Source organism: Microcaecilia unicolor, chromosome 1 (genome assembly GCF_901765095.1).
Source record: "Microcaecilia unicolor chromosome 1, aMicUni1.1, whole genome shotgun sequence".
NCBI lineage: Eukaryota > Metazoa > Chordata > Amphibia > Gymnophiona > Siphonopidae > Microcaecilia > Microcaecilia unicolor.
The window spans coordinates 768,628,132-768,642,689 of NC_044031.1; the positions used below are offsets into that span (position 1 = coordinate 768,628,132).

At 43.4% G+C, this 14,558-nt stretch overlaps 1 protein-coding gene across 2 annotated transcripts in view; it reads left to right on the forward strand.

Annotated features, from left to right (window-relative positions):
* GLCE (glucuronic acid epimerase) overlaps positions 1 to 14,009 on the forward strand; it is a 36,351-nt gene extending 22,342 nt beyond the window's left edge. For both annotated transcript variants that reach the window (XM_030189814.1, XM_030189815.1), the window contains exon 4: positions 12,042 to 14,009. In XM_030189814.1, coding sequence (XP_030045674.1) covers positions 12,042 to 13,066 — 1,025 coding nt within the window. In that variant the 3' untranslated portion in view covers positions 13,067 to 14,009. The remainder of the gene's footprint in view (positions 1 to 12,041) is intronic.
* The last annotated feature ends 549 nt before the right edge of the window (positions 14,010 to 14,558 follow it).

The following is a 14,558-nucleotide window of genomic DNA, read 5'->3' on the forward strand; positions in this document are numbered from 1 at the left end:
CCAGTTCCCTTAACACACTGGGGAAAGCTCAGTGGGCTGCACTGCTGGCTCTGAAGAACAGTTTTAAAAACCGATAAACACCTTGGCCATTGTTGTGGGTGGTTTTCTTTCAGTACAGGTCAATTTCCTGTCATTAGTGAATTTTAATCTGTAAAGTATATGAAGAATATTTTCATTTGAAATCTCCTTACACCAAGATGCCTCATTTATAAGTCTGTAATGTAATCATTACTCCACTAATCAATACTCATTAGAATTCACAAGTCAGTTAGAAAGACAGTGGAGTCTTTTAAGCACCACAACCGTGTGTTTTAAAGGAGAAAATTGTCAAAAACGTGTTGTCTTAGCAGTAGATAGATAAATGGAGAGGAAAGGTTACATGATCTCATCTGTGTCCATTCCTTATCCTTTACTGATGGCTTTGAAATCCGTTGACTTTGAAAGCAGCAGAACAAAGCTGCAGTTTTAGATGGTCTTGGATACTGGATTTATGACTTTTTGCAATTGTAAGTCTTTCCTTTTATCATTTCTTCCCAAAGCTCTTTACCTTTTTTTCTCTTTACCCTACAGTTTCAAAGCAGTGGTTTTAATATTGTATGCACTTCCTTTGCATTTCTCCTGGTACTTGTAAGTTTGAGGGTGTGGTAACGTGAACAGAGCTGAGGCCTGGAGCCACATAACAGTTTAAGGTGGACAAAATAATCATTTATTGAAGGTATCAGGTAGAGGTGGGCGAAGAAAAGTAAACACAAAAACGAGTCCTTTCATGCAAGAGCGTCCTCCTGTGCCTTCTGGGCTCTGGTCTGGCTCCCCAGAGTCACTAGTATAATGGTTAGCAGTTGATTGAGACTGGCCTGCATCTAGCCAGGTCAGAGACAGCAAATTGCATGGTTCCAAGTCGAACTTGGCCTACCTGACTGTAGCAGTTGCAGTTCATATGCGGGTGATGGAGGATATGCAGTTGGGCATCGCTGCTTCCCTCTGAGCCTCCTTAACCTAGCTATGCGCTATACTTCTGGACAGTTCCCTCCCGTGTCACTTCTCCCTTGGGTGGGAGTATTCTTGAGGGGAAGTGGTAGCGTCTTATAGACTCCCTCACAGATTGCATGTTTCTTTTTGATGTATGTTGTATATGCTTTCCTGTCATTTTAATGGCATTCTTTTAATGTATTTAATTTTATTTGTAAATTGCTATGCTCTATAAAACATTTGGCAGTAAGCTATAAAGTATAACTATTAAAGAAAAAGGTCAAGTTAAGGATTGCGTGAAGCACGTCTTAAGTTCCGTGGTGTTCTTCTCCGTGTTGGGTTTGTGACTTTTTCATGGTTGAGGATTCGGTCATAGAACTGCGAGTTCTTCATTTGGACCTCCCATTGTACCAGTACCTTTAAAGAACACTTCAGTAGGCCATTCTTAGAAACCAGTAGGTGACTGGCCCAGCGCTGCCCTTCCATTAAAATTTCCTTTTATCTTGAGAGTGCAGCTGTACAGGTTGGTCTTCCAGGGCATCGCTGCAGCTGCTTATTCATTCCAGGCCCATCATCCCTGCTCCTTGGTAAATAATGCATTACACGCACAGGCCTTAACCGTTAAGTTCTAGGTGGAGTACAATCAACTGAGAATCAACAACAGAGCAATCGTTTTACATAGAACTGGAACGCAGATTACAATCAAATTGGGCATTAACAATGGAACAGTCTTTCTTCATGGAACTTGTCATTACCACTGATCAAAGGCATTCACGATATCTACTTTCTTCTCATACATCTATTCACTAATCTCATTCTCCCCTTCAATTTTTACAATTTTCTCTTTAGTCTACTTCGTTTATAGCTAAAGAACGATATATTCCCTATCTTTGCTGATTGAGCTGTATAGTTTTCTGGTAAATCGTTAATCAGTTTCTTCTTTTTATGAAGCTAATTTGTCATTGTTTTAGGGGATGTCCTTTTGATTGAGTTACATTCCTTGACTCTGGCTCCACCTCAGTACTTCTTAGCATCATAATGCTGTAGTTCAGCAAAGGGATTATATAGGGACAAAGGTTAGGAAGAGGGTGAATTCCTCTGTGACACAAGTCGTAATCTACCTGAGCCTACTGTGACCCGTCGATTCCTTTGTGGCTTTATTCTCTGTGGCATGCTGTTGCAGCCAGTTCCCTTTTGAGTTTGTTGATTTCATCTTTCATAGCTGATAGTTGGAGACAGATGGAGTAAGCTCTAAGGTTCCAGATGGTTTGCATTGAATGAAACTCATGTTGTTGCTATTAACAAGAGGCGCTATGTTAAGGGATATCAATGAACAGGATTCTCCAAGGGAGAGTTTATCAAAGATAATTGTCTCTTGGTTTTTTTTTTTCCTATATATGGAGAAGGGTGGGAAGGGAAGGGAGGGATTATAAAGTCAGCAGGACAGAAATATAGCAAACTGTAGGAGCGAGCAGTTCTGCTAATGAAAGGAAAGGAAGCTTCCCCCTCCCCCCTATTTTTGCCTCCATCTATCCTATACAGGAGAAAAAAATATTTTAGTCAGGAATAAAGAGAGGGACACACAGGTAAGAGAGCTGTGAATCAAACCAAAAGCAAAAAATCTGAAAATACATAAATGAAGAAAAGCTTAGCTTTCAGGCTTACAGTACTTCTCAGGAATTCCCAGTTCTCCAGGAAGCAGCCCCTCCCTTAAAGACACTACTAGGCACCAGGTATAATGGGAGCCACACTAATTAAATTAAACCTCGGTCAACTCTGCAGTAAGAAGAAGATTCAAACACAGGCCCAGATGCACAAAACCTAAGGAGCCCACAACTTGCGTTTTAAACTGGTTCCAGCCAGTTTAAAACGCAAGTAGTTCACCCCGGGCATGCACTAAGGGCATTTTCCCTGCCACGGTAGCAGGCAACGAAAACGGAATGCAAATGTTTGAAAAGCTATTATAATGAGCTGCAGTACCCTTGCAGCCCATTATAATGAGATGCACTACTGTTTTTCCGATTCCCTTACCATAGGAACCCTAACGAGATGTCTGACCTCTTGTTAGGGCTCCTGTGAGGGAATCGGAAAGGAAAAGGGCCCCCAAAAAAGGTAAAAAAGAAAAAAGCAGGGAGCGCATGTGAGGGGCGTCCTTTAAGGACGTACTGTCCCTGCGCTTCTGAGAGACGTCTTTTTTTTTTTTTTTTTGCAGTTTTTTGTTCTGCTGGCACTCGTGTTTTTTTTCCCCTTCTTGAGAGTCTTCGCCGCGCCACTTACCCCTCCACAGCGAAATTTTTCTATTTTCCTGGTTGCCGGAGAATCGGGACGTCCCTTTAGATTAGGCTCCTCTTCCTGGTCTCTTCAGCCAATCAGAGCGCATTTCACTGACAACAGCCAGCTAAGCCTGCTTTGATTGGCTGAAGAGACCAGGAAGAGGAGCCTAATCTAAAGGGACTTCCCGATTCTCCGACTCAGGTACCGAAGGACTAGAGAATGCAAGTGAGCTACAACGAGTAGCTCATTTGCATTCCCTATTGTTGATGCATTCCCGTTCCCTACCGATTCGCTATGGAATTGGTAGGGAACGGGAATTACCGACGTCTTTAATGCATCTGGGCCACAGATCATTAAATAAAAGCATCCTTATTGAACAGTCAGTCTGGACAAAAAGGCCCAGGCAATTCCAGCACACAAAAAACACAAGGCAAAAGAACAGTTTTAAACGTGAGCTGGAGGACAAAAATGTAGCAGATTATAGGATTAAACAGATGAGATGTGCTTCTTTGTGGATGATGCCAACATCTGTGGTAAATGTGGGGCAAACAAACACAAACTCTCCACACAGCTCAATTCTACTGCTTAATGATAATTCCAGAAACCAGTAAGAAAGTGTCTATACTAGATGGGGGGAAAGTCTCAACAAACTGTGGCAAAAATCACAATCGTTCATTGCACACAGGAAAAAGTCATCAGACTGAAAAAACCCCCTCTCTTATTTAATTTTTTGATTTTTATGGTTTTTCGGAATCGAAAGTCCTTATCAATCCAGTCCTGTTGCACCAAAGCCTTTAAGAATCAAAATGATAGCTTTAAATGGACTTATCTTAATGTCATCGATTCCAGCTTGTATGATGATTCATGTTCGGTCCCAACGGTCCCGTTTCACATTGCTTCCACAGGAAACCACACCGCAGAGCGTCATATTTTACGATTGCTGAATGCCGGAGAACTCACAGAAGCCTGCGCGGCCATGTTGCTGATCTGCAAGGGCAGGCTTCTACATGGAATGTTGCTAGTGGAATAGCAACATTAACATTCCATGTAGAATCTCCAATAGTTGCAACATTCCATGTAGAATCTCCAATAGTTGCAACATTCCATGTAGAATCTCCAATAGTTGCAACATTCCATGTAGAATCTCCAATAGTTGCAACATTCCATGTAGAATCTCAAATAGTAGCAACAGAATCTCAATAGTTGCAACATTCCATGTAGAATCTCAAATAGTAGCAACAGAATCTCAATAGTTGCAACATTCCATGTAGAATCTCAAATAGTAGCAACAGAATCTCAATAGTTGCAACATTCCATGTAGAATCTCAAATAGTAGCAACAGAATCTCAATAGTTGCAACATTCCATGTAGAATCTCAAATAGTAGCAACAGAATCTCAATAGTTGCAACATTCCATGTAGAATCTCAAATAGTAGCAACAGAATCTCAATAGTTGCAACATTCCATGTAGAATCTCAAATAGTAGCAACAGAATCTCAATAGTTGCAACATTCCATGTAGAATCTCAAATAGTAGCAACAGAATCTCAATAGTTGCAACATTCCATGTAGAATCTCAAATAGTAGCAACAGAATCTCAATAGTTGCAACATTCCATGTAGAATCTCAAATAGTAGCAACAGAATCTCAATAGTTGCAACATTCCATGTAGAATCTCCAATAGGGAAAGGGAACTGGGACTTGACATACCGCCTTTCTGAGGTTTTTGCAACTACATTCAAAGCGGTTTACATATATCCAGGTACTTATTTTGTACCAGGGGCAATGGAGGATTAAGTGATTTGCCCAGAGTCACAAGGAGCTGCAGTGGGAATCGAACTCAGTTCCCCAGAATCAGCGTCCGCTGCACTAATCACTAGGCTACTCCTCCACTAGTAACAGTCCATGTAGAAGCCTGCCCTTGCAGATCAGCAACGCGGCCACGCAGGCTTCTGTGAGTTCTCCAGCATTCAGCAGTCGTAAAATATGACGCTCTGCGGTGTGGTTCCCTGAGGAAGCAACACGAAACGGGACCGCACGTGAATCATCATACAAGCTGGAATCGATAAGATAAGTCCATTTAAAGCTATCATTTTGATTCTTAAAGATTTTGGTGCAAGAAGACTGGATTGATAAGGACTTTCGATTCCGAAAAACCGTAAAAATTAAATAAAAAAAGAGAGAGGGGGTTTTCAGTCTATGATGACTTTTTCCTGTGTGCAATGAACGATTGTGATTTTTGCCACAGTTTGTTGAGACTTTTCCCCCATCCAGTACAGACACTTTCTTACTTCTGGAGCAAACAAAGAAACACACACAAAGCAAAGAGTGGTTTGTGAAAGAGCCCATGGGAGCTTCTGGGTTCTGGAAGGAACAGACTGAGAGGTGTTCTCTGTCAGGCCAGGGAGGCTTGAGCAAGGGAGTGGGGTGCAGTGGGCCAACATCCGCAGTGTAGTGTGTGGCCGGCATATGCTTGAATGCGATTGGTGTTGCAGTATGTGGTGTCTCAGCTCGGCCACTGGCTCTTTCTGTCCCACCTTTGCAAGAGAAGAGGCAGGGCAGCCTACGGGAGGGGCTGTTGCATTTTCCGTGGGTGCCCAAAGTAGCTAGCAGGCCTGGCCATGGCAGAGGCAATCTTCTTGAAGGCTGCAAAGTTGTGGCTCAGCAAGCTTCTCTTTGGAAAACCTGGTTAAAGACTTCGGTGAAGCCAGGCCACAGAGGCTACCTGAGAATCAGGTGAAGTAAGGCACTTCACATGGACTGGGATCACTCCCAGTCTGGCAAGCAGACATAAGCCTCTTATGGCTCTGGTTGTTTCAGGAAATTGCATCTCCTTTTGGGGGCCCTTTCAGTGTGGTAGATAAAAGTTTCCAATGAGTACTAGCAATCCTGTTCTGAGGAGCTGCAGCAGGTGTGCAGTCGACTCAGAATGGGCCTAGCTTATGACAGACTAGTGGATTCTCAATGTGGTGCGGCATATGTGTACTTTGGAGTTCAGAGACACCTTTTGGCTTGTCCACCAAAAGGAAGGACATGGCCAACACCGTAGGCAGAACAAGGTTGTGGGGGGGGGGGGGGACCTTCTGCCCAATCCTGGACCTCAAGGATGTCAATGCAGTGCTACAGGTGCCAAGGTTTCACATAGAAATTTGCAGGCAGTGATTTTGGTGATCAGGCCAGGGGGAGATCCTCTGCTCCCTGGACCTGGCAGAGGCTTATCTCCACATTCCAATTCAATCCTGGCATTAACCATTCCTGTGGTTTTGTGTGTTGGGTGAGCACTTCAAGCTGATGCCTTTCTGCATGGCTACTGCCCTAAGAACCTTTAGAAGGTTCTGGTGGTGGTAGTGAGCGTCCTTCAGAGAGGTCATACTAGTTTCCACCTATCTAGAGGACTGGCTAGAGTAAGCTGAATCAGAGGGCAAGGACAGAGGTGTTGGCTCGAGTGTTCCTGGATGATCCACTACACCGAGAGTAATTTAGTTCCCTCCCAGTCTCTAGAGTACCTGGGAGTGTGCTTCAACACCTAGGTTGGCAAAGATGTGCCTGACCAAGGACAGGATGCAGAGGTTGCTGTCTCAGCTGCAGCACTTCTGGCATAGTTGACGCAAAGAGCTTAGGACTACCTCAGTGGCTAGGCTCAGGTAGCAATCCTAGATTTAGTAACATGGGCAAAGGCCAACATGTACCCGCCATAGCAGTTACTCCTATCCAGGTGGTCCCTGTGATCCCAGAAATACAAGATATGATTATAGCTGCAGCCAGAAGCAAGCAGTTTATTGAAGTATTGGCAATGACCTCAGTATATGCTCAGGGGTATATACACCACTCAAGCCCCTCCCATGCGTCTTGCTTACAACAAATTCCAGTCTCCAAAGGTGGGAAACCCACTAGCAAGGACAGATGGCCCAAGGGACTTGGATGCAGGCAGGAGGCCTCCGCGGAACAGCTGGTGGTGTCTGCCTTGTGCAGGAAGCTGGAAGGAAAACAGTAATGGTGTTCAGACGATGTGACCACTGAAGCATCCATAACGAGCAAGGAGGAACCAGAATCACAGCAGTAGCCACAGAGGTGTTCATCACTCCCAGACGCCAAGGGTTGCCAACAAGTCAGATTTTCAAGATACCCGTAATGAATATCTACTACCTCATTTGTAAATCTTTGACATTAGGGGCATCCTTAAAATCTGACCTGTTGGAAGCCCTTGAAAACTGAGTGAAGAGAGGGTTTGAATTTGTTTTTTTTTTTAAAGTATGGTTGTCTAGTGTATGGTTGTGGGCTTTTCCCATCTCTTGTTCTGTAATAATTTTCACTGTGCCACTTTGGAGTCGTCATATTCTTCCTTGAAGTACCCTTTTAATGCCTTTTGCAGTAATCAGCACAGAACAGGGCTGCTGCCACCATTACTGGTCTCAACTCAGTCTGGCACAAAAAATAGTCTAACTGCATAAGTACATAAGTATTGTCATACTGGGACAGACCGAAGGTCCATCAAGCCCAGCATCCTGTTTCTAACAGTGGCCAATCCAGGTCACATGTACCTGGCAAGATCCCCCAAAAAGTACAATATATTTTATGCTGCTTATCCTAGAAATAAGCAGTGGATTTTCCCCAAGTCCATTTTAATAATGGTCCATGGCCTTTCTTTTAAACCCTGCTAAGCTAACTGCTTTTACTGTATTCTCTTGCAGCGAATTCCAGAGTTTAATTACATGTTGAGTGAAGAAAGTTTTTCTCTAATTCATTTTAAATTTACTACTTTGTAGCTTCATCGCATGCCCCGTAGTCCTAGTATTTTTTGGCTAGAGTGAACAAAGTATTCACGTCTACCCGTTCCACTACACTCATTATTTTATAGACCTCTATCATATCTCTTCTCAGCCGTCTTTTCTCCAAGCTGAAGAGCCCTAGCCGCTTCAGCATTTCCCCATAGAGAAATCTTCCCACCTCCTTTATCATTTTCGTCAGCCTTCTGTGTATCTTTTCTAATTCCACTATATCTTTTTTGAGATGCAGCAATCAGAATTGAACGCAGTATATAAAAAGAGGTTCCATCCTCTTTTTATATATGAATCTTCTGTGGAGTGGAGGAGTAGCCCAGTGGTTAGTGCAGTGCACTTTGATCCTGGGGAACTGAGTTTGATTCCCACTGTGTCTCCTTGTGACTCTGGGCAAGTCACTTAACCCTCCATTGCCCCTGGTACAAAATAAGTACCTGAATATATGAAAACCGCTTTGAATGTAGTTGCAAAAACCACAGAAAGGCAGTATATCAAGTCCCATTTCCCTTTCCCTACTGTAGATTCTAGATGGAATGTTACTACTATTGAGATTCTGTTGCTACTATTGGAGATTCTACATGGAATGTTGCTATTCCACTAGCACCATTCCATGTAGAAGCCTGCCCTTGCAGATCAGCAACGTGGCCGTGCAGGCTTCTATTTCTGTGAGTCTGACGTCCTGTAGACTCACAGAAACACAAGCCTGCACAGTCGCATTGCTGATCTGCAAGGGCAGGCTTCTACATGGAATGGTGCTAGTGGAGGAGTAGCCTAGTGGTTAGTGCAGCTGACTCTGATTCTGGGGAACTGGGTTTGATTCCCACTGCAGCTCCTTGTGATTCTGGGCAAGTCACTTAACCCTCCATTGCCCCAGGTACAAAATAAGTACCTGAATTTATGTAAACCGCTTTGAATGTAGTTGCAAAAACCTCAGAAAGGCGGTATGTCGAGTCCCAGTTCCCTTTCCCTATTTGAGATTCTACATGGAATATTGGTACTATTGGAGATTCTAGATGGAATGTTGCGACTATTGAGAGTCTGTTGCTACTATTTGAGATTCTACATGTTGCTATTCCACTAGCAACATTCCATGTAGAAGCCTGCCCTTGCAGATCAGCAACGCGGCTGCGCAGGCTTCTGTTTCTGTGAGTCTGACAGGACATCAGTGGTTTAGCAACATTCCATATAGAATCTCAAATAGTAGCAACAGAATCTCAGTAGTAGCAACATTCCATCTAGAATCTCCAATAGTAGCAACATTCCCTGTAGAATCTCAAATAGTAGCAACAGAATCTCAATAGTAGCAACATTCCCTGTAGAATCTCAAATAGTAGCAACAGAATCTCAATAGTAGCAACATTCCATCTAGAATCTCCAATAGTAGCAACATTCCATGTAGAATCTCAAATAGTAGCAACATTCCCTGTAGAATCTCAAATAGTAGCAACAGAATCTCAGTAGTAGCAACATTCCATCTAGAATCTCCAATAGTAGCAACATTCCCTGTAGAATCTCAAATAGTAGCAACAGAATCTCAGTAGTAGCAACATTCCATCTAGAATCTCCAATAGTAGCAACATTCCCTGTAGAATCTCAAATAGTAGCAACAGAATCTCAATAGTAGCAACATTCCATCTAGAATCTCCAATAGTAGCAACATTCCCTGTAGAATCTCAAATAGGGAAAGGGAAATGGGACTTGATATACTGCCTTTCTGTGGGTTTTGCAACTACATTCAAAGCGGTTTACATATATTCACGTACTTATTTTGTACCAGGGGCAATGGAGGGTTAAGTGACTTGCCCAGAGTCACAAGGAGCTGCAGTGGGAATCGAACCCAGTTCCCCAGAATCAGAGTCTGCTGCACTAACCACTAGGCTACTCCTCCACTAGCAACATTCCATCTAGAAGCCTGCCCTTGCAGATCAGCAATGTGGCTGCACAGGCTTCTGTTTCTGTGAGTCTGACGTCCTGCTCGTATACTCACAGAAACAGATGCCTACGCGGCCGCGTTGCTGATCTGCAAGGGCAGGCTTCTACATGGAATGTTACTAGTGGAATAGCAACATTCCATGTAGAATCTCAAATAGTAGCAACATTCCATATAGAATCTCAAATAGTAGCAACAGAATCTCAATAGTAGCAACATTCCATCTAGAATCTCAAATAGTAGCAACATTCCATGTAGAATCTCAAATAGTAGCAACAGAATCTCAATAGTAGCAACATTCCATATAGAATCTCAAATAGTTGCAACAGAATCTCAAATAGTAGCAACATTCCATATAGAATCTCAAATAGTTGCAACAGAATCTCAAATAGTAGCAACATTCCATATAGAATCTCAAATAGTTGCAACAGAATCTCAAATAGTAGCAACATTCCATATAGAATCTCAAATAGTAGCAACAGAATCTCAATAGTAGCAACATTCCATATAGAATCTCAAATAGTTGCAACAGAATCTCAAATAGTAGCAACATTCCATATAGAATCTCAAATAGTAGCAACAGAATCTCAAATAGTAGCAACATTCCATATAGAATCTCAAATAGTAGCAACAGAATCTCAATAGTAGCAACATTCCATATAGAATCTCAAATAGTTGCAACAGAATCTCAAATAGTAGCAACATTCCATATAGAATCTCAAATAGTTGCAACAGAATCTCAAATAGTAGCAACATTCCATATAGAATCTCAAATAGTAGCAACAGAATCTCAATAGTAGCAACATTCCATATAGAATCTCAAATAGTAGCAACAGAATCTCAATAGTAGCAACATTCCATATAGAATCTCAAATAGTTGCAACAGAATCTCAAATAGTAGCAACATTCCATATAGAATCTCAAATAGTAGCAACAGAATCTCAAATAGTAGCAACATTCCATATAGAATCTCAAATAGTAGCAACAGAATCTCAAATAGTAGCAACATTCCATGTAGAATCTCTAATAGGGAAAGGAAACTGGGACTTGACATACCACCTTTCTGAGGTTTTTGCAACTACATTCAAAGCGGTTTACATATATTCAGGTACTTATTTTGTACCTGGGGCAATGGAGGGTTAAGTGACTTGCCCAGAGTCACAAGGAGACACAGTGGGAATTGAACCCAGTTCCCCAGGATCAAAGTCCACTGCACTAACCACTAGGCTACTCCTCCACTCATAAAAGATCTTCTTAAGCCAAATATCATTGGGTGCATTACAGAAAAAAAACCAAACTTCAGCTTCCGTGTTGAAGCATACCTCAGGCTGCCATCACCAAAACGAGTTACAGGTTTCTTATTTAGGAATACATAAGGATATCAAAATGGCACGAGTAAAGTAGAGAAGGGGGGAAGAGATAGGGAGGAGGGAAAAAGTACGACGGGGGATGGAACGAAACGGGGGAGGAAGGAAAGGAAAGAGAAAAGAAAAAGGAGCTAAACGTAGGTGGTGATAGTGGCTGACACACTAATGGACAAACTGAGAAGAAGAATTGGAAAATTGGCCATTTTCCTTCAGTGCTTGTGAATAAACAAGCAAGCAATTATCCCTGCCTGCACTACAGGCCATAGATGCATGCTTTCGTGAAAACGAGGGGCTGATCTGTGAAGGGTAGGAGCTGTTATGTCGTAGAAGAATGAAAAATACTGAGACGCTGTTCAAGAAGTAGTGGGGTCCATGAGAGTCTACGTTTTGTAATTTCAAAGCATTTAAGTTCAGTTTTTTCTGCTAGAGTGAGATGCACATTTGAAGTGCTCACAAGAGTTTGAGGTTTACAGGCTGAAAGGGACACTATGCTTAAGTATGAAACAGAGCAGTACGGAATAGCATACGAATAATGGACATTGATCTGTTTAACCTAAACAATTAGCAGTGTGAAATCAGAGATCAGTAGGATTTAGCACAGTAGAGCTCTGGATTATTTGTATTTGAATTTAAATCACTATTTGGCCAAATTGAATAAGAATATTCGGTACAGCCGTGGTATGAATTTATTTTTAAGCAGTCTTCTTTTACTGTTTTCCAGAATCATCAGAGGGTGCGTCCTTGCAACTTGGAAACACAAAGGATTTTATTATTTCATTTGACCTCAAATTTGTAACCAATGGGAGTGTATCTGTAATACTGGAAACAACGGAGAAGAACCAGCTGTTTACAGTTCATTATGTCTCCAATACACAGTTGATCGCTTTTAAAGAGCGAGACGTTTATTATGGCATCGGTTCAAGGACTAGTTGGAGCACAATCACAAGAGACCTGGTGACCGACCTGAGGAAAGGCGTGGGCCTCTCCAACACAAAGGCTGTGAAGCAAACCAAAATCATGCCCAAAAAGGTGGTCCGGCTGGTGGTGAGGGGGCAAGGCTTTATCGATAATGTCACCATATCAACTACCGCCCACATGGCGGCTTTCTTTGCTGCTAGCGATTGGCTGCTGAGAAATCAAGATGACAAAGGTGGTTGGCCAATTATGGTGACACGCAAACTAGGGGAAGGATTTAAATCTTTGAATCCAGGTTGGTATTCTGCCATGGCACAAGGTCAGGCCATTTCAACGTTAGTTCGGGCCTATCTGATAACAAAAGACCATCAGTTCCTCAACTCGGCTTTAAAAGCCACAGCACCTTTCAAACTGCCGTCGGAGCAGCGTGGCGTGAGAGCTGTCTTTATGAATAAGTATGACTGGTATGAGGAGTACCCAACCACGCCAAGTTCATTTGTCTTAAATGGTTTCATTTATTCTTTAGTTGGACTCTATGATCTGAAAGAGACGGCTGGGGAGAAGCTGGGCAGAGAAGCAAAGTCCTTGTATGATCGGGGGCTGGAGTCTCTCCGAGCCATGCTTCCCCTGTACGACACTGGCTCAGGTACCATCTATGATCTTCGGCATTTCATGCTGGGCACTGCCCCCAACCTAGCACGCTGGGACTACCACACCACCCACATCAACCAGCTGCAACTCCTCAGCACCATCGACAGCTCCCCTATCTTCAAAGACTTCCTTAAGAGATGGAAAAGCTATCTGAAGGGTGGCAGGGCAAAGCACAACTAAAGCTCTCAACCAAAACCAGCTTTCAGCTGTTTGCTATCGACAGACGCTTTGGATTGCAGACTGTGTGGACAAGGTCCAACAGATGGTTTGAAAGATGTGATGCTTAAAGCTAGTGTGAAGCGGAGTCTTATTTTACTAATGTGAACAGTTCAAAGCAGACAGAAGGGCCATAGCCACAAAACGGGAGAGAAACCTTGGGTGGATCAGGCCCCCCAGCTAGAATGACGTGTACCAGAAATGTCTCCCTGCCCAGTTCCACGTTTTTAGTCGTAGCTTTAAACTAAATCATTGTAACAAAACTAAAACTGAAAACGGTCTGATCCTTCTCACAGCTTTAGTGACATAAAAGATTTCCCACAAGTGCAGTCCAGCAAATCAACAACTTAGAAATCCTGAGACTCTGAGCACCCTCCGGGAAGTCATCTCTCAGGCAGGTGTTAGAAAATATTTTAGTTCAAAATTCAGATTTACAAGAAAACACCAAAAGCGTAAAACCTTGCAACAGCCCAGCAAAAGTTAAGGGAGCAAAGAATCGAAGGAGAAAAAAACATTCCAGTGTGCAGTTTCAGAAAATACATGCACAGGCCTTGACAAATTTGCTTTAGATTTAGGAAGTATCTGTCAGAGCTTGTTCTGCAGGGCCTGGTTTACTAAAGGTCTCTGTGGAAAATGGGAGCTTAGTAAAACCAGACTTAAGGCCACTGAAAGAAATACACAGCCAGCAGCCTCCTCCACACCCAGTCTCAATCTGCTCTCATGTTACCCACTCTCCCCCCCCCCCCCCCCCCACCCCCTCAGCATCACCCAGTCTCTCAGTGAGATTAGGGAGGGGGACTGGTGGGGAGGAACAGGCTGTCTCCCTCCTTACTAAAATCGGTCACCACCCAGGAAACCAGTTCCCCTCATCACCTAGCAAGGCAGGCGGCCCCCATAAACCACCTACCAACCCAGACTCCATTTCCTACAAACCAATCAACCTCCCTCCCCCACATCTCTTATCCCTGCAAGCCTGCCCACCTCTCAACCTGGACCCCATAGTTGTCCCACTCCTTCCCTGCAAGCCACTCAGCCCCAACATCCTAGCCCCTCTCTCTCTCCAAGCAAGTCGGTGATCTCTTCCCCCTCCCCCCAGCTTTTACCTCCTACAAGACAGCCAGTGATCCCCCTCCCCCACCTGCAACCAGTCATAGTGGCAAAGTAACATAGTAAATGACGGCAGGTAAACATCTGCATGGTCCATCCTGTCTGCCCATCAGAGTGGCCAGAGCTGCACCCACACTCTGATGGGCATATTACACTCCTCCTCTTGAAAATACTAGAGAAATGTCCCACACGTTCAGGGCTCCTGCTGTCCCGCCATCCACCTAAGTACGAGCTGGACTGAACAATCCTGTCCTCTCTCTCTCTCCTGTTAACAGCAATTTGCCCAAGTAGAGACCAGTATCATTTAACCAGGGCTTTTTTTGAGGGGGTACTCAGGGGTACTGAGTAC